Source organism: Esox lucius, chromosome 11 (genome assembly GCF_011004845.1).
Source record: "Esox lucius isolate fEsoLuc1 chromosome 11, fEsoLuc1.pri, whole genome shotgun sequence".
NCBI lineage: Eukaryota > Metazoa > Chordata > Actinopteri > Esociformes > Esocidae > Esox > Esox lucius.
Genome location: NC_047579.1, coordinates 46,510,581 through 46,536,468, shown reverse-complemented (window position 1 = coordinate 46,536,468; position 25,888 = coordinate 46,510,581). Strand labels below are relative to the sequence as shown.

Genomic DNA, 25,888 nt, shown 5'->3' with positions numbered 1-25,888 from the left:
ATGAGCATATAAAATGGACACCCTACCCCAGGGCAAGGGGGTGCTATACCCAGGTCACAAAACTGCGCAGCCCAAGTTAAGGCCCCTCGAGCATTTTTTAAAATTATTTTAAACGTTTAAATGATGAAATATGTATACGTTAATAACCAGCCATTCTGTTAGCAACCCCACATAGGGTGGAAATTGTATTTCCCCATTGGTTGCCACTATTCTATGGAATGCATTTTAAGTCAATATTAAATGAATAAATATGGCTATGCAATAAATCTTGAAATAAAGAAATGAGGCAATAAAGATGAATTAGTTAATATATAAATACAGTGGATATAAAAAGTCCACACACCCCTTTGAAAATGCCAGGTTTTTGTGATGTAAAAAATGAGACAAAGATAAATCATGTCAGAACTTTTTCCACTTTTAATGTGAGCTATAATGTGAACAATTCAATTGAAAAACAAACTGAAATCTTTGAGGGGGAAAAATGAAAAAATAAAAACCTTACAATAACTTGGTTATTTGAGTGGTCAAATTCTGGGCCAAGGTTACTGGCAAGGCCGAGGACATTGAATGTATAGAATTTGAAAATGATATTTATTCAAGACAATACATCTTTAAATGTAGGTTTCTTGTCGTCAGGACGCTGGTGATTTACCCCCAGACCAAGACTTTTTTCTCCCACTGGAAGGACCTGAGCCCAGTTCAGAAGTCACGGTGGGGTCATCATGTGAGGCATCGGTGAAGCGGTGGCCAACATCGACAATTTTACTGCAGGTCTCCTCAACCTCAGCGAGCTGCACGCCTTCCAACTGGATATAGATCCGGCAAACTTCAAGGTAATCATGCTAGGTCACCTCACTATTTTAACCATTTGCTATACGTTGACTTGAGATCACATGAAAATGTATCAACATTTTAAATATCCCACAATACCTTTGCATGCAATAATAGCGCAATTGTACCAAACTACTGATCATTTAAATCCATTTCCCCCTGTAGATCATGTTCCACAACATCATAGTGGTGTTGTCCGTTATGTGTACAGATGACTTCACACCAGAGGCTCATGTGGCTATGGACAAGTTCCTGGCCGCTGTGGTCCGAGCTCTGTCCGAGAAGTACAGATAAGGAGAGTCAAGGCATAAGACCATCTGAGAGACTCGATCAGCACTGTGCTCAGGGCTCTGTCTTGTTATAAATCATGAATAAATATTCAAATTCAAATGCTTGGCACACAGTGACTTTTGTTTTTGAACTGCCAGAACTTCAATTTAACTTTGCTGTTTGCAGATCCGTGATGTAAAAAATGCCAGAAAACCCACCCCTGCCAGAATTGTACCTTGTCAGCTTGAATTAATTCTATACTCCATTGCTGAGACTTGGTTGCTCCGTACATGTTTGCTCTTCCCTCCACGCGACGCCTCCTTTAATTGACGTGTGTGCTGCCTTGAAAACATTTGATCAATAGCTGATTTAAATATTACATTAATTACATACGAATCCATATTTATCTTGAATACATTCTTTAGGGAAAATAATAGCCTACAGATAAAAATAATGTCTAGACCACTAATACCCCATGCGGACCCCCATTTGGCTTTTTAAATGGCCGATTCAGATTAGAAAGATGTGGATTGATAGGTGGACATCAACCTAACAAACTCAAATTTAAATTACCAGATAAAAAGACGAGTAGCTTATCTGCAGATACTGGCACAAGTGCATCGGCTATCAATGTGTGTGAATACAGTGGTGAAAGTGAAGTCAATGGTGAAAAATAGTAGCTCATAACTGGAAGTTATAAGTTCATTATATCAACTATGTTCTAAGTTTGTTTAGTAAGGAAGTCACCAGACGTTCCGAACCTGCTGGGCTAATTGAAACAAAATCGGCTGAGCGAAACATTTTAATCCAAAAATATGACCGGAATCATCGATGATGCGATTGCACTGCTGGCTCTCCGCTTCACTTTCCATGTGAACGTATGGTGCCAGCTATATAGGCTAATAGCCAATGGTTTTAGGGACGAATTATTCGACGTGCTCTTGTATTTTTAAGATCTGCTGGTGGTTTTGATTGATTAATTATTTGATGGGTGAGTTTTGTTGTGTAACCGATATGAGTGGAGTGGAGATATAGCACAGGGGAAGGAGATGAGCTTGCAGAAATTGTTTGGGCGCGCGTTACCTTTACCTCTAACTCTTACCTTTATCCACGCGAGAGAGGGTGCCTGGAGCGCACTGTGTTGGGGAATTTCAATAATTCTCCTAGGCTTTATATTTTCTCTTAGGCCCATAAATAATGCATTTCTGTCGTTTCATTGTGGCGAGATAATAAAGACATATTGTCCAGTTGATTCGGTGATTGATTTTGTGTTTGTTGACATTCGTTTTAGTCTACCAGTCACTTTAGGTGTTGAAAATGTTGACTGACTGTAAATGTCGCATAAACCGATCGCATGTAGAAGACCGTTTGCTGTATTTTCATTTTATTGCTTCTTTCTGAGTTTGAAAAATTAAACTAGCCTACTTGACAAGTTATTTTAAGATGGCCTATTTGAACAATATATAGGCCTGCAGGCTCAACTAGGCTGATACTAATATACGTTTAAAATTGTATAGGCCTACATGTCACGTCCTGGCTGTGCCCCTAGCCATCTCTGCGCTGGGCTCGGGGCATAGCCAGGACAGGACAGGAGGTGGCCTTTAGCCACCTCTACTCCTTTTTTTGGTTTCCCCAATTGGAGGCAGGTGTTAGTCATTGCCTCCAATTGGGGACCCTATTTAAGTTTAGTTTGTAGGCCCCAAGGCGTGGTTCATTTTGGTTTTGTTTATCCTGTGTAAGGAATACCCACGTCACTGGTTGCTGCTTTTTGTTTTGTTGGAGTCCTGCATTCTTTATTTTGTATTAAATGGATTACCTTACCTACCTCTACTCTGCGCCTGTGTCCTCTTCATCCCACAACCGTGACAGAATGAACCACCACCAAGAGACACAGCAGAAATGGACGGTAGGGGAACTCCTCGGTTGGCCGGACAGCGACACCGAGGAGGAGGAGAACCCCTACTGTCCTCTGCGGCACACCGGGCCTCCACAGCATCCACCCCGGAGGAGACGTCGACGGAAGCGACGTAAGCAAACCTCCGTGTGTCCGCCCCAAGAATTTCTTGGCGGGGTGCTGTGGGGGCAGGCGGAATGGAAGGACGCGGCCGTGCCACCCGTGCTCACGTGTGGGGTAGTCCAGGTGCCCCAGCCCTGCCCGGTGCCAGCTCCTAGGCGTCGGGCAACAACGCCGGGGGGGCCTATGAGGGCTTTCCCTGATGTTGGGAGATGTGAGGACTGGTGGGGCTATCGGGACCCGCCGTACCGGTTCTCGCAGCCAGCGCCCCCTGCTGCCCGGGAGCCGCAGCCGGCGCCGCCAGCGCCCCACACTGCCCGGGAGCCGCAGCCAGCGCCCCCCGCTGCCCGGGAGCCGCAGCCAGCGCCCCCCGCTGCCCGGGAGCCGCAGCCAGCGCCCCCCGCTGCCCGGGAGCCGCAGCCTGCGCCCCCCGCTGCCCGGAAGCCGCAGCCTGCGCCCCCCGCTGCCCGGAAGCCGCAGCCTGCGCCCCCCGCTGCCCGGAAGCCGCAGCCTGCGCCCCCCGCTGCCCGGAAGCCGCAGCCAGCGCTCCCCGCTCCCTGGGAGCCGCAGCCAGCGCCGCCAGCGCCCCCCGCTGCCTGGGAGCCGCAGCCAGCGCCCCCCGCTGCCTGGGAGCCGCAGCCAGCGCCCCCTGCTGCCCGGGAGCCGCAGCCAGCGCTCCCCGCTCCCTGGGAGCCGCAGCCAGCGCCGCCAGCAACCCCTGCTGCTTGGGAGCCGCAGCCAGCGTCCCCCGCTGCTTGGGAGCTGCAGCCAGCGTCCCCCGCTGCCTGGGAGCCGCAGCCAGCGCCGCCAGCGCCCCCTGCTGCCCGGGAGCCGCAGCCAGCGCCCCCCGCTGTCTGGGAGCCGCAGCCAGCGCCGCCAGCGCCCCCTGCTGCCCGGGAGCCGCAGCCAGCGTCCCCCGCTGCCCGGGAGCCGCAGCCAGCGTCCCCCGCTGCCTGGGAGCCGCAGCCAGCGCTCCCCGCTGCTTGGGAGCCGCAGCCAGCGTCCCCCGCTGCTTGGGAGCCGCAGCCAGCGCCCCCCGCTGCTTGGGAGCCGCAGCCAGCGTTCCCCGCTGCCTGGGAGACGCAGTCAGCGCTGCCAGCGCCCCCCGCTGCCCAGTGGCCGCAGCCGCCAGCTCCTCCCGCTGCCCAGTGGCCGCAGCCGCCAGCTCCTCCCGCTGCCCAGTGGCCGCAGCCGCCAGCTCCTCCCGCTGCCCAGTGGCCTCAGCCGCCAGCTCCTCCCGCTGCCCAGTGGCCGCAGCCGCCAGCTCCTCCCGCTGCCCAGTGGCCGCAGCCGCCAGCTCCTCCCGCTGCCCAGTGGCCGCAGCCGCCAGCTCCTCCCGCTGCCCAGTGGCCTCAGCCGCCAGCTCCTCCCGCTGCCCAGTGGCCGCAGCCGCCAGCTCCTCCCGCTGCCCAGTGGCCGCAGCCGCCAGCTCCTCCCGCTGCCCAGTGGCCTCCGCCGCCAGCTCCTCCCGCTGCCCAGTGGCCTCCGCCGCCAGCTCCACCCGCTGCCCAGTGGCCTCAGCCGCCAGCTCCACCCGCTGCCCAGTGGCCTCAGCCGCCAGCTCCACCCGCTGCCCAGTGGCCTCAGCCGCCAGCTCCTCCCGCTGCCCAGTGGCCTCAGCCGCCAGCTCCTCCCGCTGCCCAGTGGCCTCAGCCGCCAGCTCCACCCGCTGCCCAGTGGCCTCAGCCGCCAGCTCCTCCCGCTGCCCAGTGGCCTCAGCCGCCAGCTCCTCCCGCGGCCCTGTTTTCGCCGCCGCCAGGACCCGCCGTGGACTGGCCGCCGCCCGGGCCCGCGGATGACTGGCCGCCGCCGCCCGGGCCCGCGGATGACTGGCCGCCGCCGCCCGGGCCCGCGGATGACTGGCCGCCGCCGCCCGGGCCCGCGGATGACTGTCCGCCGCCGCCCGGGCCCGCGGATGACTGGCCGCCGCCGCCCGGGTCCGCGGATGACTGGTCGCCGCCGCCCGGGCCCGCGGATGACTGGCCGCCGCCGCCGCCCGGGCCCGCGGATGACTGGCCGCCGCCGCCCGAGCCAGCGGTTGACTGGCCGCCCGAGGCCGCGGATGACTGGCCGCCGCCGCACGAGGCCGCGGATGACTGGCCGCCGCCCGAGCCCGCGGTGGACTGGCCGCCTTGTCCCGCAGCGCCTTCACCTGCCCAGGAGCCCCCGCATCGTCCTACGGCGCCCTCGCCTGTCCCGGCCTCAGCGGCGCCCTCGCCTGTCCCGGCCTCAGCGGCGCCCTCGCCTGTCCCGGCTCTCCCTGACCCTCCGCCGGCTCTCCCTGACCCTCCGCCGGCTTCCCTGTATCCGGCTCCTTCGCCGGCTCTCCCACAGGGTTCTGACCCTCCGCCGGCTCCCCCGGCTCCTGCTCCTCCACCGGCTCCTATTCCCCCGCCGGCTCCCCCGTCTCCTGCTCCTCCGCCGGCTCCTGCTCCCCCGCCGGCCGTCAACCCTCCGCCGGCTCCCCCGGCTCCTGCTCCTCCGCCGGCTGCCGACCTGCTGCCGGCTCCTATTCCTCCGCCGGCTCCCCTGTCTCCTATGCCTCCGCCGGCTCCCCCGGCTCCTACTCCTCCGCCGGCTCTTCCGCCGGCTCCGGACCCTCCGCCGGCTCCCCCGGCTCCTGCTCCTCCGCCGGCAGCCGACCTGCCGCCGGCTCCTATTCCTCCGCCGGCTCCCCCGGCTCCTACTCCTCCACCGGCTCTCCCGCCGGCTCCGGACCCTCCGCCGGCTTCCCCGGCTCCTGCTCCTCCACCGGCTCCTATTCCCCCGCCGGCTCCCCCGTCTCCTATTCCTCTGCCTGCTCCTATTCCTCCGCCAGCTCCCCCGGCTCCTACTCCTCCGCCGGCTCTTCCGCCGGCTCCGGACCCTCCGCCGGCTCTTCCGCCGACTCTTCCGCCGGCTCCGGACCCACCGCCGGCCCTTCCGCCGGCTCCGGACCCTCCGCCGGCTCCCCCGGCTCCTGCTCCTCCACCGGCTCCTGCTCCTCCGCCGGCTCCTACTCCTCCGCCGGCTCTTCCGCCGGCTCCTGACCCTCCACCGGTTTCCCCGTCTCCTACTCCTCCGCCGGCTCTTCCGCCGGCTCCGGACCCTCCGCCGGCTCCCCCGGCTCCTGCTCCTCCACCGGCTCCTGCTCCTCCGCCGGCTCCTACTCCTCCGCCGGCTCTTCCGCCGGCTCCTGACCCTCCACCGGCTCCCCCGGCTCCTGCTCCTCCGCCGGCTGTCGACCCTCCGCCGGTTCCCCCGGCTCCTGCTTCTCCGCCGGCTGTCGACCCGCCGCCGGCTCTCCTGCCGGTTCCTGTCCCTCCGCCGGCTCTCCCGTCTCCTGACCCTCTGCCTCCCTGGCCTGTCCCTGCGGCTCCGCCTCCCCGGCCTGTGCCGGCGGCTCCGGGCGCTGAGCCTCCGCCGGTCCGGGTGTGGTCGTCCCGGTCTTGCGGTCGGGAGCCCGCGCCTTTGGGGGGGGGTACTGTCACGTCCTGGCTGTGCCCCTAGCCATCTCTGCGCTGGGCTCGGGGCATAGCCAGGACAGGACAGGAGGTAGCCTTTAGCCACCTCTACTCCTTTTTTTGGTTTCCCCAATTGGAGGCAGGTGTTAGTCATTGCCTCCAATTGGGGACCCTATTTAAGTTTAGTTTGTAGGCCCCAAGGCGTGGTTCATTTTGGTTTTGTTTATCCTGTGTAAGGAATACCCACGTCACTGGTTGCTGCTTTTTGTTTTGTTGGAGTCCTGCATTCTTTATTTTGTATTAAATGGATTACCTTACCTACCTCTACTCTGCGCCTGTGTCCTCTTCATCCCACAACCGTGACACTACAAATGTAAAGATATGGAAGTTGTAAAACATTGCCGTGGTATTGTTCTGGGCAGATAATGCAATAATTGGAATTTACGATTTTATATGTATTGTATAAACCAGTGTGGTTCAGTTTCATTCTATATGAGTTATTTCTATTTTATAGTGCAAATGTTCAGAGAGCATCGTAAATTAATTAGCTAATTTCATTTTGAGTCAATTATCATCGACTTCAATGTAATGCTCTAAACATCTTTTTAAAAAGATTATCAAGAATGTTTCAAAAGTTCTATTGCACAAGTTCATTTTCCCCATATTGCACATGTTCATGTATTTGTATGCACATGTTCATGTATTATATGTATTAACACAGAATATATAATTGGTTATATTTTGTCTTCTATTTGTGAAACCATACTGATGTTCATACAAGACAAATATGGCACCAATTAAAGAAATAATTTGCAAACGATTTTATTTGCTTTGTTGGAACAACAATATGGGTCACATACAAGCAAATGACCTCTCTTTGTTGGTGGTCCAAGTGAAGAGGCTCTAGTGGTACTGTCTTCCCAGGGAGCTCACAACCACCGCAAGGAACTTCTGGAAAGCCGCCTGGACATCAGCTGTGAAGTCGGAACCCATTCTCGCAGCAACAACCACAGTCAGCCAGCAGCTGTACAAAGCACAATACAGGTGCATAGTTGAGGGTAGAAGTCAGAATTAGAGTTGTTGCTATGTTATAAAATTAGCAGAAATCTCGTACATAAACGAAATATTATAAAACTATGAAATGTTTGTGAGACCGTTCAAAGTGGATAATGTAAGCATCGCTTTACCTTGAAGTTGTCGGGATCCACGTGGAGTTTCTCGGTGTGCAGCACATTCAGCTCAGTGTAGGTGCCTTTGATGTCATCCATGTTCTTGACAGCCCTGTCTAGTCCATGCAGGACCGTCTTTCCATGAGCGGCGACCATGGGGTTTCCCTGGATGGTAGCCGCATTGTACAGGTTACCAAACTTACCGAAATACCTCTGGGTCCAGGGGTATACAACTAGACATCTGTTGGAATAATGATCCTCCTAAGACCTGAGCTTTGATAATGTATGCATTTTTTATTTCTATTAGCCATTTGGGATTAGTAGGACCTGGTAAGCATGGCGAAGACAACTGTCCTCTAATAAGGACAAAAGGTTTAAGTTGAGCACAATGAAGTACATGGTGCAGGAAGCCTAAAACATAGTGTCCTCATATGTGGACACAGGGTTTCAGGACGTTAAAACACAAACAAATATCTGCAGGGAACTAACATGTTTTATAGTTTAGAATGTCCATCTATATGTAGCCTAGTCGAATAAGAACTAGCATGAAAAAAATATTGTGACACTATGATCATAACATACCTACTCTCACCCATGGATGTAGCACAAAATTCTGGGCCCTGTACATAGGCGGTCTCTGAGGGCCCCTCTCCACTTTATTCAAGATTCAAACATTTTCGAGGGCCCCTCTACACATTAGGGCCCTATATACTTAGTACCCCTTTTCCCCCCAGTCCAACGCCCCTGCTCTCACCTATGGTCATGAGCTTTGGGTCATGACCGAAAGGACAAGATCCCGAATACAGGCGGCCGAAATGAGCTTTCTCCGCAGGGTGGCTGGGCGATCCCTTAGAGATAGGGTGAGAAGCTCGGTCACCCGGGAGGAGATCAGAGTAGAGCCGCTGCTCCTCCACATCGAGAGGGGTCAGCTGAGGTGGCTTGGGCATCTGTTCTGGATGCCTCCTGGACGCCTTCCTGGGAAGGTGTTCCGGTCCCGTCCCACCGGGAGGAGACCCCGGGGAAGACCTAGGACACGCTGGAGGGACTATGTCTCCCAGCTGGCCTGGAGGAAGTATCTAGGGAGAGGGAAGTCTGGGCATCTCTTCTTAGATCTCTTCTCTACAGATAAGAAAAACGATAACAATCTGGTTACATATAACAATTTCAAACCCAATTTCACTAAAATGTGTAGTATTTTTAACTAAATGACAGATACACGTAGCCTATTTACAAAAATATGAAAAACAGATTAGAGAATATAACATCACATGCTATTAAATGGGTTACAGGTATGTAATTGAAATGTAAATCAATTTCATTAAACTTGATGGGGATCCAATTAGCTTGTTTAATACATTGTTATCTCAACTCCACCTGGCCACTTTTAGGAAATTGTGCCCAATGAAAATTAAGGAGTCTGCTCATGCTCAGCATCAATACGTCCTGAAAATTATGCTTCGTTTAAATCTTCTTTTGATTAGCACAGCAGTAATTTTTACACATGCCCCTCGATAGGTCTGTGTGCCTATACTTTACCTGTATGCCAGTTCATATTAATATTTTGGATTTTATGTATAATCTAATTCGTTTAAATAACAACTGTGATCCAAACTACTTGGTAAACGGCACTTTTAATGTTTGTCAAACCCAAGGTCCATAGCTGTTATAGTAAAGTTGAAAATGGTCAAAAATAGGTCCCATAACCTAGGCTACACAACAACCTCGAGTAAAGGCATCGATGCAAATGAAAAAGCCCAGTTTAGGTCTTCCGATTAAAAATTGTAAGGCAGAGTTGGACATATTTCAGAAATGGCCTACAAATACAACAAATAAAGGTAACATTTGTTATTCATATAGCGCCCTCTGTTGTTGCTATCACAAACGTACACGCCGGAAGCAGTTCGGTGATCATTTCTTCCCTCAACCATACTTCCAGCAGAGGGCAATCTCAACACACACCAAATGATAATGATAGTTACTTTCCTAACTCCAGTTTTATGAGTGGAGCTTCACCCATAATTGGCATGCTTGACAATATGGCTGTTGAATGTTGAACAGGCCTGTACTTTTTGTTCGTAGACCAGACAATCTAAGAAAGGTATGATCTTTATTTGGTTTGTTACAACATTCATACTAGATCAATGATGAGGTCATTGAGGTGATACATAAAGTTTGGCTTGAGGCCGTATCCAATTTAAATCAGCCTTTATTTAAATCATTCAAATCATGCTCTGGGTCTCTGGGGCCAAAATAATACTGACGAACAGGTGTGTCTTTACTGGGAAAAAATGGAATCGGAATTGTGCCAGAACAGAGAAGCCAATACAAACACCAGAGAAGATTCTACTCAAAGAAACATTCCAAGCGCAAGCTTGGTAATGGGGAGTATCTGCCCAGGGAATGGCTATGCTGCTCACCTTCCCAAGGTAATGTGTTTTCCTTATTATTTGTTCATAATCAGTCTGTACTGTTGTACTTTGTTGTTACAGAACCACATACACATAGATAAACAGTCTAAACCATGGGGCCTGGGGCCTGTTGCACAAAACCAGGATAAGGGATTAAGCCGGGATATTCAAGTTATCCTGGATGAATTTAGCTTTGACTTGGTTGCACAAAAGTAGGTAGAATTAAACCCAGCCAAGTAACCATGGCGATTTATTCTTTGCAGCTAGCCTGCTCCAGAGCAGGCTAACAGCCAGGCTAAGATTAATCCTGGAGTCTTATGTGTTAAATCAGCTTTATTCTGCTTTATTGTTATTAACATGTATTACTTCTCACTATTGCTGTGACAAGTAATGTCACATTACTGTCACTAATATGATCATATCTCTCTATCCTCAGATCTTTACACTGGCTACCGGTTCGGCAGAGAATAGATTTTAAAATCCTCCTCTTTGTCTATAAATCTTTACACAACATAGCTCCGGTTTATCTCTCTGAACTTATTCATCCGTACATTCCGTCCAGAAGTCTCAGATCCCACGACCAGGCGTTGCTGGTAGTCCCTCGGGTCAGACTAAAGTGTAGAGGGGAGCGTGCTTTTGCGGTGGCAGGGCCTCGTCTGTGGAACACCCTTCCCCTAGAGATCAGAACGGCTCCAAACCTCTCTGCTTTTAAGTCTTTGGTTAAAACATACCTGTTCTCTTTAGCATATTGATTATTTTTCTTGGGCTGTTTTTACTATTTTACATTTGTGTCTTTGTTTTAAAGTTAATCTTAGTCTAGATGTTCTCTATATGTTTATGTGTTGTTTTGCTGCTTTTATTTTTTATATGCTTGTTCTGTAAAGCACTTTGGTCTGTCTAGCGGCTGTTTAAATGTGCTATATAAATAAATGAACTTGAACTTGAAGTTTGATTTAAATCCTACTATTGCAGTTTAGATGGCTTGAAATGGTTGATGAATTTGCAACAGTGATTCTAATGAAGTTAGTGATGATGAGCTCTTTCCGACAAGTACCTGCATGAGAGGTATCGATTTACTGGAGATCGAATCCGTATTTTATCAGACTGCTGGGTCCCAAAATTCAGCACCGCACAACGCGAAGCCATGCCCCACAGATGGTCTGTGTGGCACTGCGTTTCTTTGCAAGCAGCATGTTTTCATATGCCGTGGGAGATGCCGAAATTCTAAATAAAGGCACTATTTGCCGTTGTGTCAGAAGAGTGTGTTTGGCACTGAAGTCCTTGTCACACATCTTTATTACCTTCCCTGGCCACAGAAGAATGTATTTCTTTAAAGAGGATTTCTACAAGATTGCAGGTAACATGCATTACAGATTACAAAAACGTGTTACATTACAACAGTCACAGGATATACTCAGAGTATTTTGTGTTACAGCTTTCCCTAATGTCATTGGTGCGCTGGACTGCACACAGATCCACATTAAACGCCCCTCAGGGGCCCACGAGGGAGATTATGTCAACAGAAAATCCTTCCACAGCATCAATGTTTAGGTAAAAATGTAGTTACTGTCAACTAGCCCAAATGTAGTCTGTGCATGAAATGTATACTGAATAGGAAACACTGCATTGTTTCAGATGATGTGTAATGCTGCCTGCATCATTACCAATGTGGAGGCAAAAGTGGCCTGGGTCCGTCCATGACTCCTGAGTTTTTAGGTCCAGTACCATTTCCCAGCGACTATCACAAGGTAGGCCACACACATTTCACTGATAAACACAATTGCGTCAAAGGTTTTACTTAGGTGTAGTTGTAATGATTACATTTTGTATTCTCAGGTGAATTCTCTGGTGTTCTGCTGGGAGACAAGGGTTATGCCTGTGAGACATACATTCTCACTCCCCTTGCAGACCCTCAGACAGCAGCACAGCAAGGATACCATCTTGCCCATGCAAGAACAAGGGCCCGAATTGAGATGGCATTTGGCCTTCTCAAGTCACGATTTCAGTGTCTCCACCACCTGAGGGTCACCCCAGACAGGGCCTGTGACATTACTGTAGCCTGCACGGTCCTACATAATATTACCTGTCTGAGGAAGGAAAGGGGTCCAGCAGTGGCACCGGAGATTGAGTGGGACAATGCAGCTATATTCCCAGATGACATTAATGGCAGGCTGGTCAGAGACCAATACATTAATTATTTCAAATGAGTGATTTCATTGTCTTGTCCTTCTCTAATAAAGGAAAGTTTGTGTAACTCCTTAATTAGGCCTAATGTTTTATTTGGTATTATAGTAGCTTACTTTGGTTTCATAACCTCAATATTCGTCTCACCTCACTGAACCAATAACTTTGCATAGTGTAGAATACATTCATCACACAGAGAACATCACAATGCTTCTTAAGCTTTTTATTTTAGTGCTGTCCCTTGTCAGTTTGGAGCTTGGGAGAGAGAAAGAAAACCATGATTAATACATAGTTTTACAGATGTGCTTGCAGTGTGGATTGAAGTCACTTCTTGTTTTAGTTTCTGGATCTCCAGATCCAGTTTCCTCTTCTTGATTTCTATACCAAGGTCCAGATCCTGGAGAGTCCTTTTGCTTACAGCAATCTCTGCATCTCTATTTGCCTGTTCAGATGTCGTGTATACAGACATCTTAGTTTGTGAATTCTGTAAACCACCCATTGATTAGCACAGCAGGAATTGTGCATAATTCAGATTTCCATTACTTACATACTTACTATGTTGCCAGGCTGGCTGTCAGACTGTACTGCGTCTGGATCCTGTTACATACATACATTTCTGAGTGCTTCATCACTGACTTGTCATCCATTATGGGCCAAATAGGCATTTCCATAAGATTCACATGATACCTCAGGCCTTCTGGAGTCCAGTCTCCTCATCATCAGCTGCAGCAGCCCCTTCCCATGCTGCAGAAGCCCCTTCCCCCTGCCATATTAAATATAATTTGTATTGACAGGATGTGCCAAGCCATATGCTTTTAATAAATAATACTCACTGGATCATCGTCTGGTGGCAGGAGAGTAACTGTGTCGCCGGACACTGCAAGACACAAGGTCAGACAGTCCACATATGCCCATTAATGGTTGATTGTGTTTGATGTGCAGTACTGGAAAATGTACCTTGTATGAAGAGGGCCGTTTCTGCAGGTGGAACAGAGCCTGTAGCTGTCCCACCCTGAATCCCTTCCATCACAGGCCTTCCTTGGTTTAAATCAAGGGCCATTTCCTCAGCTGGGGTTATATCTGGAGCTGGATCTTGACTTTCTGACTGAAAAGGGTGGCTTGCCCACTTCAGGTTGGTGGAGAGTGCCTGCCTCAAGTGGAGGAGTCTAAGTATCTAGGGGTCCTGTTCACGAGTGAGGGAAGGATGGAACGGGAGATTGACAGATGGATCGGTGCAGCTTCTGCAGTAATGCGGTCGATGTATCGGTCTGTCGTGGTGAAGAAAGAGCTGAGCCGCAAAGCGAAGCTATCGATTTACCGGTCAATCTACGTTCCTACTCTCACCTATGGTCATGAGCTTTGGGTCATGACCGAAAGGACAAGATCCCGGATACAGGCGGCCGAAATGAGCTTTCTCCGCAGGGTGGCTGGGCGATCCCTTAGAGATAGTGTGAGAAGCTCGGTCACCCGGGAGGAGCTCAGAGTAGAACCGCTGCTCCTCCACATCGAGAGGGGTCAGCTGAGGTGGCTTGGGCATCTGTTTCGGATGCCTCCGGAACACCTTCCTGGGAAGGTGTTCCGGTCCCGTCCCACCGGGAGGAGACCCTGGGGAAGACCTAGGACACGCTGGAGGGACTATGTCTCCCAGCTGGCCTGGGAACGCCTCGGTGTCCCCCCGGAAGAGCTGGAGGAAGTGTCTGGGGAGAGGGAAGTCTGGGCATCCCTGCTTAGACTGCTGCCCCCGCGACCCGGCCCCGGATAAGCGGAAGATGATGGATGGATGGATCTTGACTTGTTGCCAGGTTCTTTATTATCCAGTCACCTTTGTTCTGAATGAACATTAATTGTAGGAAGATATTTAGAATTAGACATAGCTTCTAGAGAATTGTGCACATGGTTGTAAAACATATTCTTGCATTGTGACTAAGGGTTTGAAATTAAGCCTAGTCTTTATGTTACGTCCTGGCTATGCCCTTAGCCATCTCTGCGCTGGGCTCGGGCATAGCCAGGACAGGACACCTCATCTAGCCACCTCCAATCCTTTTGGTCTCCCCAATTGGAGGCAGGTGTTGGTCGTTGCCTCCAATTGGGGACCCTATTTAAGTCCTTTGAATTTGCCATGCTGGTGTAGTTCATTTTGGTTTCTCCTTTGTAAGGAATACCCCACGTCATTGGTTGCTGCCGCTGTTTGTTTTGTTTGAGTCTTTTGTTTCATTAAATCATGTATTATACCCATTTCCTCGACTCTGCGCCCGTGTCCTGCTCCTACCACAACCATGACAGAATGAACTACCAGAAAGAGACACGGCAGAGATGGACGGTAGGGGAACTCCTCTGTTGGCCTGATAGCAACACAGAGGAGGAGGAGAACCCCTACCGTCCCCCGCTGCAAACCTAGCCAGCTCAGCGCAGACCCCGGAGGAGTCGTCGACGGAGGAGACGTACCAAAACCTCCGTAAGTCAGCCCCAAGGAATTTCTGGGGGGGTGCTATGGGGGCAGCCGGAATACCCTGAGGCGCGGCTGCCTCCCCCGGAGGCCTTCCCGGTGGTTGGGCGGTGTGAGGACTGGTGGGGCTACAGGGACCCGCCTACGTCCGGTGCCAGCCCCAAGACGCCGGGTGTTTCCAGCGCCCCACGCTGCCCAGTGGTCGCCGCTGCCAGCTCCTCCCGCTGCCCTGTTTTCGCCGCCCCCAGTGGTCGCCGAGGACTGGTCGCCGCCGCCCAAGCCCGCTGAGGACTGGTCGCCGCCGCCCGAGCCCGCCGAGGACTGGTCGCCGCCGCCCGAGCCCGCCAAGGACTGGTCGCCGCCGCCCGAGCCCACCGAGGACTGGTCGCCGCCGCCCAAGCCCGCCGAGGACTGGTCGCCGCCCGAGCCCCTCGAGGGCTGGTCGCCGCCCGAGCCCCTCGAGGACTGGTCGCCGCCGCCCGAGCCCACCGAGGACTGGTCGCCGCCGCCCAAGCCCGCCGAGGACTGGTCGCCGCCCGAGCCCCTCGAGGGCTGGTCGCCGCCCGAGCCCCTCGAGGACTGGCCGCCGCCGCCCAAGCCTGCCGAGGACTGGCCGCCTCATCCAGTAGCGCCCTCTCCTGCCCAGGAGCCGCCACCTCTCCTGCTCCTCCGCCGGCTCCGGCTCTGGCTCCTGCTCCTCCGCCGGCTCCGGCTCCTGCTCCTCCGCCGGCTCCGGCTCCTGCTCCTCCGCCGGCTCCTGCTCCTCTGCTGGCTCCTGACCCTCCGCCGGCTCCCCCGTCTCCTGTTCCTCCGCCGGCTCCGACTGCTGACCCTCTGCCGGCTACCGACCCTCCGCCGGCTCCTGCTCCTCTGCCAGCTCCCCCGCCGGCTCCTACTCCCCCGCCGGCTCCTGACCCTCCGCCGGCTCCCCCGGCTCCTGCTCCTCCGCTGGCTCCTGCTCCTCCGCCGGCTGCTGACCCTCCGCCGGCTCCCCCATCTCCTGCTCCTCAGCCGGCTCCTGCTCCTCCGCCGGCTCCTGCTCCTCCGCCGGCTGCCCCGTCTCCTGACCCTCCGCCGGCTCCTGACCCTCCGCCGGCACTCCTGCCGGTTCCTGTCCCTCCGCCGGTTCCTGTCCCTCCGCCGGCTCCTGTCCCTCCGCCGGCTCTCCCGTCGGCTCCTGTCTCTCCGCCGGCTAGCCATCTCTGTGCTGGGCTCGGGGCATAGCCAGGACAGGACAGGAGGTGGTTCATCTAGCCACCTCCAATCCTTTTGGTCTCCCCAATTGGAGGCAGGTGTTGGTCGTTGCCTCCAATTGGGGACCTTATTTAAGTCCTTTGATTTTGTAGTTCATTTTTGTTTCTCCTTTGCAATTTTGAGCGTGGCATGGTTGTTGGTGCCAGACGGGCCAGTCTGAGTATTTCACAATCTGCTCAGTTACTGGGATTTTCACGCACAACCATTTCTAGGGTTTACAAAGAATGGTGTGAAAAGGCAAGAAAATCCAGTATGCGGTAGTCCTGTGGGTGAAAATGCCTTTTTGATGCTAGAAGTCAGAGGAGAATTGGTCAACAGATTCAAGCTGGTAGAAGAGCAACTTTGACTAAAATAATCACTTGTTACAACCGAGGTATGCAGCAAAGCATTTGTGAAGCCACAACATGCACAACCTTGAGGCGGATGGGCTACAACAGCAGAAGACCCCAACGGGTACCACTCATCTCCACTACAAATAGGAAAAAGAGGCTACAATTTGCACAAGCTCACCAAAATTGGACAGTTGAAGACTGAAAGAATGTTGCCTGGTCTGATGAATCTCGATTTCTGTTGAGACATTCAGATGGTAGAGTCAGAATTTGGCGTAAACAGAATGAGAACATGGATCCATCATGTCTTGTTACCACTGTGCAGGCTGCTGGTGGTGGTGTAATGGTGTGGGGGATGTTTTCTTGGCACACTTTAGGCCCCTTAGTGTCAATTGGGCATTGTTTAAATGCCACGGCCTACCTGAGCATTGTTTCTGACCATGTCCATCCCTTTATGACCACCATGTACCCATCCTCTGATGGCTACTTCCAGCAGGATAATGCACCATGTCCCAAAGCTTGAATCATTTCAAATTGTTTTCTTGAACATGACAATGAGTTCACTGTACTGAAATGGCCCCCACAGTCACCAGATCTCAACCCAATAGAGCATCTTTGGGATGTGGTGGAACGGGAGCTTCGTGCCCTGGATGTGCATCCCACAAATCTCCATCAACTGCGAGATGCTATCCTATCAATATGGGCCAACATTTCTAAAGAATGCTTTCAGCACCTTGTTGAATCAATGCCACGTAGAATTAAGGCAGTTCTGAAGGCGAAAGGGGGTCAAACACAGTATTAGTATGGTGTTCCTAATAATCCTTTAGGTGAGTGTAGCTTCACCTTCTCATCCTGGCTCAGCAAACGTGCAACCGATTAAGCCGCAATGAGCGGATCACGCTAAGTCAAGCTGCGCTTTTTCATATATCCTGGATTTCTTTATTCTACTTTTGTGCAATAGGCCCCTGGACTCTATCTCCTTTTTACCACAGTTCCACCTGAACATAGACATAGTGTCCAACGTCACACATACAGGTGCTGGTCATATAATTAGAATATCATCAAAAAGGCGATTTATTTCAGTAATTCCATTCATAAAGTGAAACTTGTATAATGTATACATTCATTCCACACAGACTGATATATTTCAAGTGTTTATTTTTTGTAATTTTGATTATTATTACTGACAACTAATGAAAACCCCAAATTCAGTATCTCAGAAAATTAGAATATTGTGAAAAGGTTCAATATTGAAGAAACCTGGTGCCACACTCTAATCAGCTAATTAACCCAAAACACCTGCAAAGGCCTTTAAATGGTCTCTCAGTCTAGTTCTGTAGGCAACGCAATCATGAGGAAGACTGCTGACTTGACAGCTGTCCAAAAGACGACCATTGACACCTTGCACAAGGAGGGCAAGACACAAAAGGTCATAGCTAAAGAGTCTGGCTGTTCACAGAGCTCTGTGTCCAAGCACATTAATAGAGAGGCAAAGGGAAGGAAAAGATGTGGTAAAAGCAATAGGGAAACCGCACCCTGGAGAGGATTATGAAACAAAACCCATTCAAAAATGTGGGCGAGATTCACAAAAATTAGACTGCAGCTGGAGTCAGTGCTTCAAGAACCACCACGCACAGACGAATGCAAGACATGGGTTTCAGCTGTCGCATTCCTTGTGTCAAGCCACTCTTGAACAAGACACAGCGTCAGAAGCGTCTCGCCTGGGCTAAAGAAAAAAAGGACTGGACTGTTCTCTGATGAAAGTACATTTTGCATTTCCTTTGGAAATCAAGGTCCCAGAGTCTGGAGGAAGAGAGGAGAGGCACAGAATCCACGTTGCTTGAAGTCCAAAAAGTTGATTTATTTCAGTAATTCCATTCAAAAAGTGAAAATTTGCTGATTAGAGTGTGGCACCAGGTGTCACTGAGTTTGGGATTTTCATTAGTTGTCAGTTATAATCATCACAATTAAAAGAAATAAACATTTGAAATATATCAGTCTGTGTGTAATGAATGAATATTATATACAAGTTTCACTTTTTGAATGGAATTACTGACATACATCAACTTTTTAAAGATTTTCTAATTATATGACCAGCACCTGTATGTGCAAGTGAAGTATTCAATTTTGGCCTAGGCGGCTTCTCATACGTAAGTGCCTCGTTATATTATCAGTGCGTTTCCTCACATAAGTGGCACTTAACATCGCTCGTTAACGAGTGCTCCGGACCACTCGTTAACCCATCTCTTCCCTTTGCGTACATGTAACACGGGTTTACACTTCACAATTTCGTTCTATGCATACGCCAAAGTACTTTTTTGGGTGCAGTTCAGACGCGATCTCCTCCAATTAAGAACAATGGTGAATAAATGCGATATTAAAGTTTTACCTTTACCACTTTTACGTTCTTTCAAGAAAAAAGTTAATCTACGGCTTTTAAACGATTAGTCACTCTTCGGGAAATCCGTGCCTCGATGATGGTGACGTCAAATAGGTTTCAGTTGGTGCGTGTCAATGAAACGATTTTATTGACCACCATTATTATTAATGGGAGGAGATCGCTTCTCAACTGCACGCAAAAAAGGACTTTGGCGTATGTATAGCACGACATTGCGTGAACCCGTGTTATATGTACGCAAAAGGAAGAGAGTGGGTTGTTTAAGAGACACTTCTCTGTTTTTGTGGAATAGCGCCTCCCTCAACAGGAGTGATCGCAAACAGTTAATATCAAGGCAATGGAACGAATAAAACGTATCAAAACAGTTTTGATGAGACACATTTAGACACATTTATTTAGACAAATTTTGACATAAAGTGCGTGACTGGATGTAAATGTAACTGAATGCAATTGGTCAACTGAGGATAAAGAAAAATGTACTAAAACAAGAAAAAGGTCAATTAAGAAAAAGTGTTCAAAATTAACCGTCCACGAGTCTGAAACTCCGCATCTTACTGAAACTATTATTTGATGGATGGGTGCCGGTGCCTCTACCACGTCAAGAAAAACATTTAAGAACATTCCAGAATTTCTCTTGCGTTCCATTTGTATTCCGAACAATTAGAATCGATTTTCTCACTATACTTTAGATTCCAAGTTAACCAATCACGTGTTGATTGCTATGTGACTTGTATTCTACATTGCTATGGGAGGAATTGATAATTGGATGTCACGTGATCGATTTCCGGAGATTTGCAACCACCTCCATTGGTTGTAAATAAGTTTCGACCATAAATGTCTCTACTTCTTCCAGTTATACATTTTCTTATTGATGCCTACGTAGTAGTTGAATACATCGCCAGCGATATTACATTCTAAAAAGTAAGCAAGTTCTACCGAAATGCAATAGGCTATATTTCAAAACGTATTCATGGAATAACTCCATTCCAAGCCCCAAAGATGGCTTAATTCCCTTAATTCCGTAACGTGGCACTTACGATGCAGTTTATAAAGAGCTACTTCCGTGGTGGTTTGGGAAACAGGCGTAAGTCTGTCGTAACGAAGTCCCACAAGGCCCAGTGTATCGTTAAATCATCATATGTGCTATGCTATCGGGAAACCTGGCCCAGACCATTGGTGTTAAGAAGAGTAGGGTTTAGGAAATGACTGAAGGTAAGAACATATCTACTTGCTGTTCTGTAGGCAAGCACCATGGTCTCTTAGTGAATGCAAGTTTCAACTAAAGCCAGTGGTGTGTGTGGAGGGCCAGGGTGACATCAGAGAATTTGGGAAGGTTTGAGACCAGGTGGCTGGATGAGTTGCGGATGTTTGATGCCACAAGCAGGGACATTTTAATGAGGTAACACCTTTGGATTTTATTTTAATTCCCAGTAGATATCAGCCATTCATGTTAGTCATGTTAGTTTTTTTCTCCAGACATTTTTGCCCGAATGTTATTTGGCATGGATCCGATCTTATCTCTAGTCAAGCAGAAGGTCGACAATCCGACCAATCAAATGTATCTTTTTTGAAAGGTGGGGCAACTCTTAATAAATAAATTGAACCCAAACTGACATTAGCTTCGGATTCCTATAGAAGAACTATTGTGTGAGTCAAAACCCCTAAACCGCAAATATGGTTCAGTGGACATCAACTGAGCTCAGCGCTATAGAAGGCGTTTGGGGAAGGATCAGCACTGATGAGATTGGAGCCCAAGCCGTGGCCAGGTGAAGTATTTCCTTGGACCTCTATCATACATTCTCCATTGATTTGAGTTGGAGGTTTTATATGGGATAATACATTTTTTTTTCAAATGTCTTGTTAGACTTCTGATCGTGTTTCCATGGATTCGGTGGTATTTCAGCCGCTTCGGTAACCTGGCCGACCCAGCTGCCATCATGAGTAACCTCAATGTGATTAGTCATGGGAAGACGGTGATGCGTGCACTAGACAAGGCTGTGCAGAACCCATTTAACATCGAGAACACCTTCGCTGCACTGAGTGTGATCCATTCCGAGAAACTGCATGTGGATCCTGACAACTTCCTGGTGAGAATCTGAACTTATTTATAGGGATTGGAATATAAAAGTCACATACAGACTACTGGTGATATCGATCAATGGTTCCCATCATTTTCCCTGCTTGGGACCATTAAACCAGTCCAAAGCTTTTAGGGACCACCATTCACATGGTCGCAGTCTTGTTTTAGTGAATGTAATATATACAGGTCTATATGATTAAAAAAGTCAAAAAAATATATAGATATAAAACAATGATAATATCATTAGTAATCATTAATCACCAGCACCAGGGACGTCACTAGAAAATCATGGATGGAGGGGTACGCCTCGTTTCTGGGGGTCTGGGCATACTTTCCATAACATATTTTCATTATGTAATTTTAGAGTAACAACAGGTGTGAAATCTATCAAAATAAGGTTATTTTTTATCAAGGTTGGCTAAACGTATACCTGTCTCATAGTTTGTTTTAGACACTGATCTAATTTGACTTACATTATATCCAAATAAAGAAATTAAAGTCCACATCCGTCCAACACCAACTAAAGTCACAAAACGGCTGTACTATGTACCTTGTCAACAATAGCTTGTAGTAAATTAACATTGACATATAGTATATTCTGTTTTTAAGCAAGATTTCACTTAATCATTCTGAATCATTTCAAAAACAAATTTAATCATTAGCCCATTCACCTCGGAATAAAGTAATAAAAAACTGAACTTAAGGATTGGAAAATAAAAATCACATAGGCCTACAGGCTAATGGAGATATCGATCAATGGTTGCCAGCATTTTAACGGCTAGGAACCATTAAACCAGTCAAAAGCTTTTGAGGACCTCTATTAACATGGTCGCAGTCTTGTTCTAGTGAATATTATGTATACAGGTCTATGATTAACAAGGTCTGACAAATGTATTTAAAAACAATGATAAAATCATTAGTAATCGTTAATCACCCGCAAAAACCTCGCGGACCACTGGAAAAACCACTGGTAGGTTATTTTGTGCATCACCCTATGGAATGTACAACATTATTATACATTTGCCTGAGTGACATTTAGGGGGGAAAAGAGTCAAGTGGCCAAATGGTTAAAGTGAACCTAACAGAAAGGTCTCATGAACGAATCCTGGAACTGCAGGGTAAAATGTTTTGTTGTACTCTTGAGCCGCGATTAACAGGTATTGCTTTTATAAGTTGTTCTGTGTAAGGGTGTCTGCTAAATTGTAAGACTTTTCCTCCATTTTAATATATGGCTCATATCGTCCTCTCTCCACAGCTCTTGGCCGACTGCATAACGGTGTGCATTGCCGCAAAGTTGGGCCCCACCGTTTTCAATGTTGATACCCACGAAGCCTTCCACAAGTTTATGTGTGAGGTTGTGTCCGCTTTTAAAAAACGGTACCACTAGAGCATTACTATATTACAGAGATGTTGTTCAACAGCTCCAGAATTAAATGCTGTTGTCTTTCAATGTCAATAAAACGCATTCAAAAGCATTACAAGATGTGTATTGTTGTTTCTTTATATACAACTAAGAATCACAATGGGAATTTTTTGTGAAAACCTCGTCCGTAGCACTTATCTATGCATGTACCAAAACATGTTTGAATGCATGCCTACGTTTTGATGCAACAGGTAAACCTAGTGGTTACAGAGTCGATACGGAAAGGTAATTTCGAAAAGTGAAAATCTCTCTTTCTTTCCCTTAGCAAAGGCGGTTAATCCTAATTGATTTCCTAATAACATTATTACCAGGCCATTTAAACATAAACAGGCACCTGGATCACATAATAAGTAAGTGTTTTGTAAAATACAATAAATGAATCTTCTGTCATCCACGGTAGTGAGATGTATAACTATACTTTTTTGACATTAATGAAGAGGATTTGGAATAAATGACCAAATTGCTCTAATGTATTTGTAAAACCGTGTACTGTGTCTTTCAAGGTTAAAATTGGGACACAGCGAAGTTTGGCATTAGGTCATATGTGGGTGTAGGTCTATAACAGAATTTCAGAGATAGTCACGTCCGTCCAACCATTTCTTTCTGTCCCATTTCAAAAACTAGGCCTGGGGGTGTTGGTGAGGAGGGGGTTGGTAATACATACAACATTGCTTCAACACTGTGAAAATCAAGCAATCGTTGGCTCTCATTGGGCGCGTTTCTTAACACAGTCCTCGCTGTTTCAATGTTAACTTGCAAAACAAGCAGACAAGCAGACAAGGAGCACGCGATCCACGCACGCACCCTTTCGCAAAATGAATAACAGACATGGTTATCATTATTAAGAGCTGGTATCCAAAACTACGATTACGCCGAAATCTAGACATGGACCAATATGCCAACATAGTCTTCATTCATTTGTAGCCATATGTATCTGGTAAACCCACTCCAATTGTACATAAGAATTGTCTGATATTCATAGTGCTGACCTGGGACCAGCTTTATCTTTTTGGGTCATTTTAATAAAGATCTTAATGCCTTGATCCTAGATCAGCTGTCTTACTCTAAAATCCATTAAACGTACAGTAACGCCCTCCTGTTTTCATGTTCTTTATCATTTTGGTAGGCTCAATGTATTTTGTATAGTTGTTTTTAGGCACGGCGCTACACCGGGGATAGGGTTAGCTATAACCACGTGACAAATCTGCGTAGCCCCAGATCAGCCACCTCAAGCATTACTTAAAGTGATAACAGCCCCCTCAAGCATTGAAATAATGTGATTACAACATTATTAAACTACCATGGAACAATGATGGTTTCATGAGAATCACCTATAGACTCCATTGGAAATCACAGACAGCTAAAATCAACGTGCTAGTGTAGCAACACCCTTAGGTTTTCATACAGTTAACTCCAAAATATGACATTTGTACATTTTCTAAAAAACATTGTATCCTTTCTTGGACAGAAAGGTGGTGAAAGACAAGAGGAGTTTTTTTGCTGAAGGAGAAATAGGTGAACCTATTTAAGTTTTCGTCGTGTCTCTGATCAATCTATAATTTTCTTTCCTTATGATGCATGAGGGAATTTTGCCATTGTCTCATATGCACCTGAGATCGGCTTGTGCTTATAACATATGTGCAATAACAATTAAACATAATTATATAGTTACCGGAGCGCTGTCCAATCTTTGGTTTTACTCAAGATGGCCACTGAATTGCATAGACACCTTGAAACAGAGTCAAAATGTAAAGCCTTGAATTAAGGTCATTGACAGCTCTCTTTTTCTGACATTAACCCCATTACTATGATGCCTAACCTTAAACCAAACCTTAAATGTAATTCGTAACAAATCATACGTTTTTGTTAATTCATAAGATATGCCACGATTTAGTAGCCTTCCTAACACATACTACGTTTTGGTAACACATTGTAATGTAGCAAATCATACAAATTTGGTTGTCACAGATTTACGTATACCCCTGAAACCAGGTTGGTGCATCAAATATGTAGACGGCAAGAAACTGTTCGACGTTTATGTTTGTATGAAAGGCAGAGTAATTATGCTTTTTATTTTATAAAACCTGTTAGGATTGGTATTTCGTTTTCATGGCTAATGGTAGGCCTACTTTCTGTTTTACAAAGTCCATTCTTGGTATCAGGCAATTTTAGGTGAACTTTTAAGTATAGGACTTACATGTGCACACTCGTGGATTAAACCTTCCATGTAAAATGTATATTCTAAACTGTAGTTTCAATTTTAGAGAATAGGCTATTAACACAACGTCGAAAGATCCCTTACAAGAATATTGAAAAACAAGGTAATTCATAAGACACAGTTTGACAAAATGAAAATGACTAACACCTCCGTTTAAATTATTTTATTGTCAGTTTGTCACCTTTATAAGGACATTATGACTTGGATTGCTGACAGCTGAACTCCGGTTTAGCGGTACTTCTCCGCCAGGGCCAGAGCAACTAGCTGCAGGAACTTGTCCACGGACAGATGGATATCTGGGGTGAAGTCGTTGGGTAAGTAGGCGGCAACAGCCACAAGCAGGCAGTGGGCCAGGAACTGCGAAGTAAATTAGCATACATTTTGCTGTGTTGCCTACACGTTCACACAGGTAAAAAAAAAAAACAGAAAAAAACATTAATATCAAATGGTTTGTGTTCTTTCCTATCCTACCTTGAAGTTGGCGGGATCCACCCTCAGTTTGGTGGCGTGCAGTTCGCTGAGGCTGGACAGGAAAGGCACGAGGTCTTCCATGTGGTTAACACACTCATCGATCTTGTTCATGATGGTGTCGCCGTGTTTCTTCACTTGAGCGGATCCGGGTTTCAGATCAGCCCAGTGGGAGAAGTAGGTCTTGGTCTGGGGGTAGACGACCAGCATCCTGTCATCGACATAAAAATCACGTGAGCCAAAATATACACTGTTGGAGCTTGCTTTCATATATTCACTGACATTGGTCTAGGCTATGTATTCATTTCAAAAAATTACAGGCGGAAATCCCGGTGGACACACGACCCCCAATCCTGGGGGAAACGAAATATATCACTGTAGGCTATGTTAAAAATGTGAATATCAACAGTGTTTCAATGCCTAATCGTTAAGAAGTTTACCTGGAAAACGCCTGTTCTCCAATGTCATCGGATTTAGTTAGGATCTTGGTCCAGATGGACTTCACATTGGCTTTGTCCTTGGCTGAGAGACTCATAGCTGCGTCTTGTTGGTTTATCCACTTAACCGGGGATGCCTCGAAAGAAAAGCTAGTCAAAGTCGAGATGGAGACGCCGTTTTTATCGAAGCACGAAAGACGTCACACCCTGATAACATTTTGACTCCTCCTCTGGGATTGTCTCCAAGGCATGAATAATGTTATTTTATAGGCTACCTTATTTATGGAACTGAGCCAATCCGTGTAATATCCTAAATATGCATGGTGGCCGTAATTTACTCGATAAAGGTTTAAAAACACTGCACGTGTATTTATATTATAATATAATAGCCATAAACTTTTTATAGCGATCCTGTTTTTGTGGTGATCATGTTTGGGGCTAAACGCCCCCTCTACTTTGGGGCAAAATGCCCCGGGGGTAATTTTCCCCCTGAGAATATATTGGTAAAATATAACA

The 25,888-nt window shown here is 48.0% G+C and overlaps 2 protein-coding genes, 1 long non-coding RNA gene and 2 pseudogenes across 10 annotated transcripts; 2 read left to right on the top strand and 3 right to left on the bottom strand.

Moving 5' to 3' along the window:
- The first annotated feature begins 13 nt into the window (after positions 1 to 13).
- LOC105009617 lies at positions 14 to 1,318 on the top strand (annotated as a pseudogene).
- Positions 1,026 to 11,281, bottom strand: LOC109616236 (annotated as a pseudogene).
- Positions 11,282 to 12,450: 1,169 nt separating this feature from the next.
- LOC114840412 lies at positions 12,451 to 13,498 on the bottom strand. The gene is made up of 3 exons (XR_003782617.2): positions 13,277 to 13,498; positions 13,153 to 13,196; positions 12,451 to 13,082 (listed from the first exon to the last, which is right to left on the bottom strand). It is a non-coding gene; the product is annotated as an uncharacterized LOC114840412 (long non-coding RNA).
- Positions 13,499 to 19,307: 5,809 nt separating this feature from the next.
- LOC105010115 (hemoglobin subunit beta-like) lies at positions 19,308 to 22,292 on the top strand. Of its 8 annotated transcripts, none has more exons than XM_034295008.1 (6): positions 19,317 to 19,667; positions 19,989 to 20,145; positions 20,223 to 20,304; positions 20,430 to 20,512; positions 20,611 to 20,833; positions 22,082 to 22,292. In XM_034295008.1, exons 2-6 carry the CDS (start codon positions 20,111 to 20,113, stop codon positions 22,211 to 22,213), a joined length of 555 nt encoding a protein of 184 aa, XP_034150899.1. In that variant the 5' UTR covers positions 19,317 to 19,667; positions 19,989 to 20,110; the 3' UTR covers positions 22,214 to 22,292. The 8 variants fall into 8 exon arrangements, with proteins under 8 accessions (XP_034150902.1, XP_034150899.1, XP_034150901.1 ...); XM_034295010.1 differs by having other exon boundaries at positions 19,317 to 19,958; positions 20,050 to 20,145; XM_034295009.1 differs by having other exon boundaries at positions 19,317 to 19,958; positions 20,036 to 20,145.
- Positions 22,293 to 24,616: 2,324 nt separating this feature from the next.
- Positions 24,617 to 25,528, bottom strand: LOC105010114 (hemoglobin subunit alpha-4-like). The gene is given in 3 exon segments (NM_001304113.1): positions 24,617 to 24,824; positions 24,939 to 25,146; positions 25,376 to 25,528. Coding segments are annotated over 3 exon segments (432 nt in total). The 5' UTR covers positions 25,471 to 25,528; the 3' UTR covers positions 24,617 to 24,695.
- Between the last annotated feature and the right edge of the window lie 360 nt (positions 25,529 to 25,888).

Excerpts from the sequence above, each read along its gene's own strand:
- LOC105010115 (XM_034295008.1), top strand. The coding sequence starts at position 20,111 with ATGTTTGATGCCACAAGCAGGGACATTTTAATGAG. Across the intron at positions 20,305-20,429 it reads GACAATCCGACCAATCAAAT|TGGACATCAACTGAGCTCAG; the intron begins GTATCTTTTTTG and ends AATATGGTTCAG. Across the intron at positions 20,834-22,081 it reads TGGATCCTGACAACTTCCTG|CTCTTGGCCGACTGCATAAC; the intron begins GTGAGAATCTGA and ends CTCTCTCCACAG.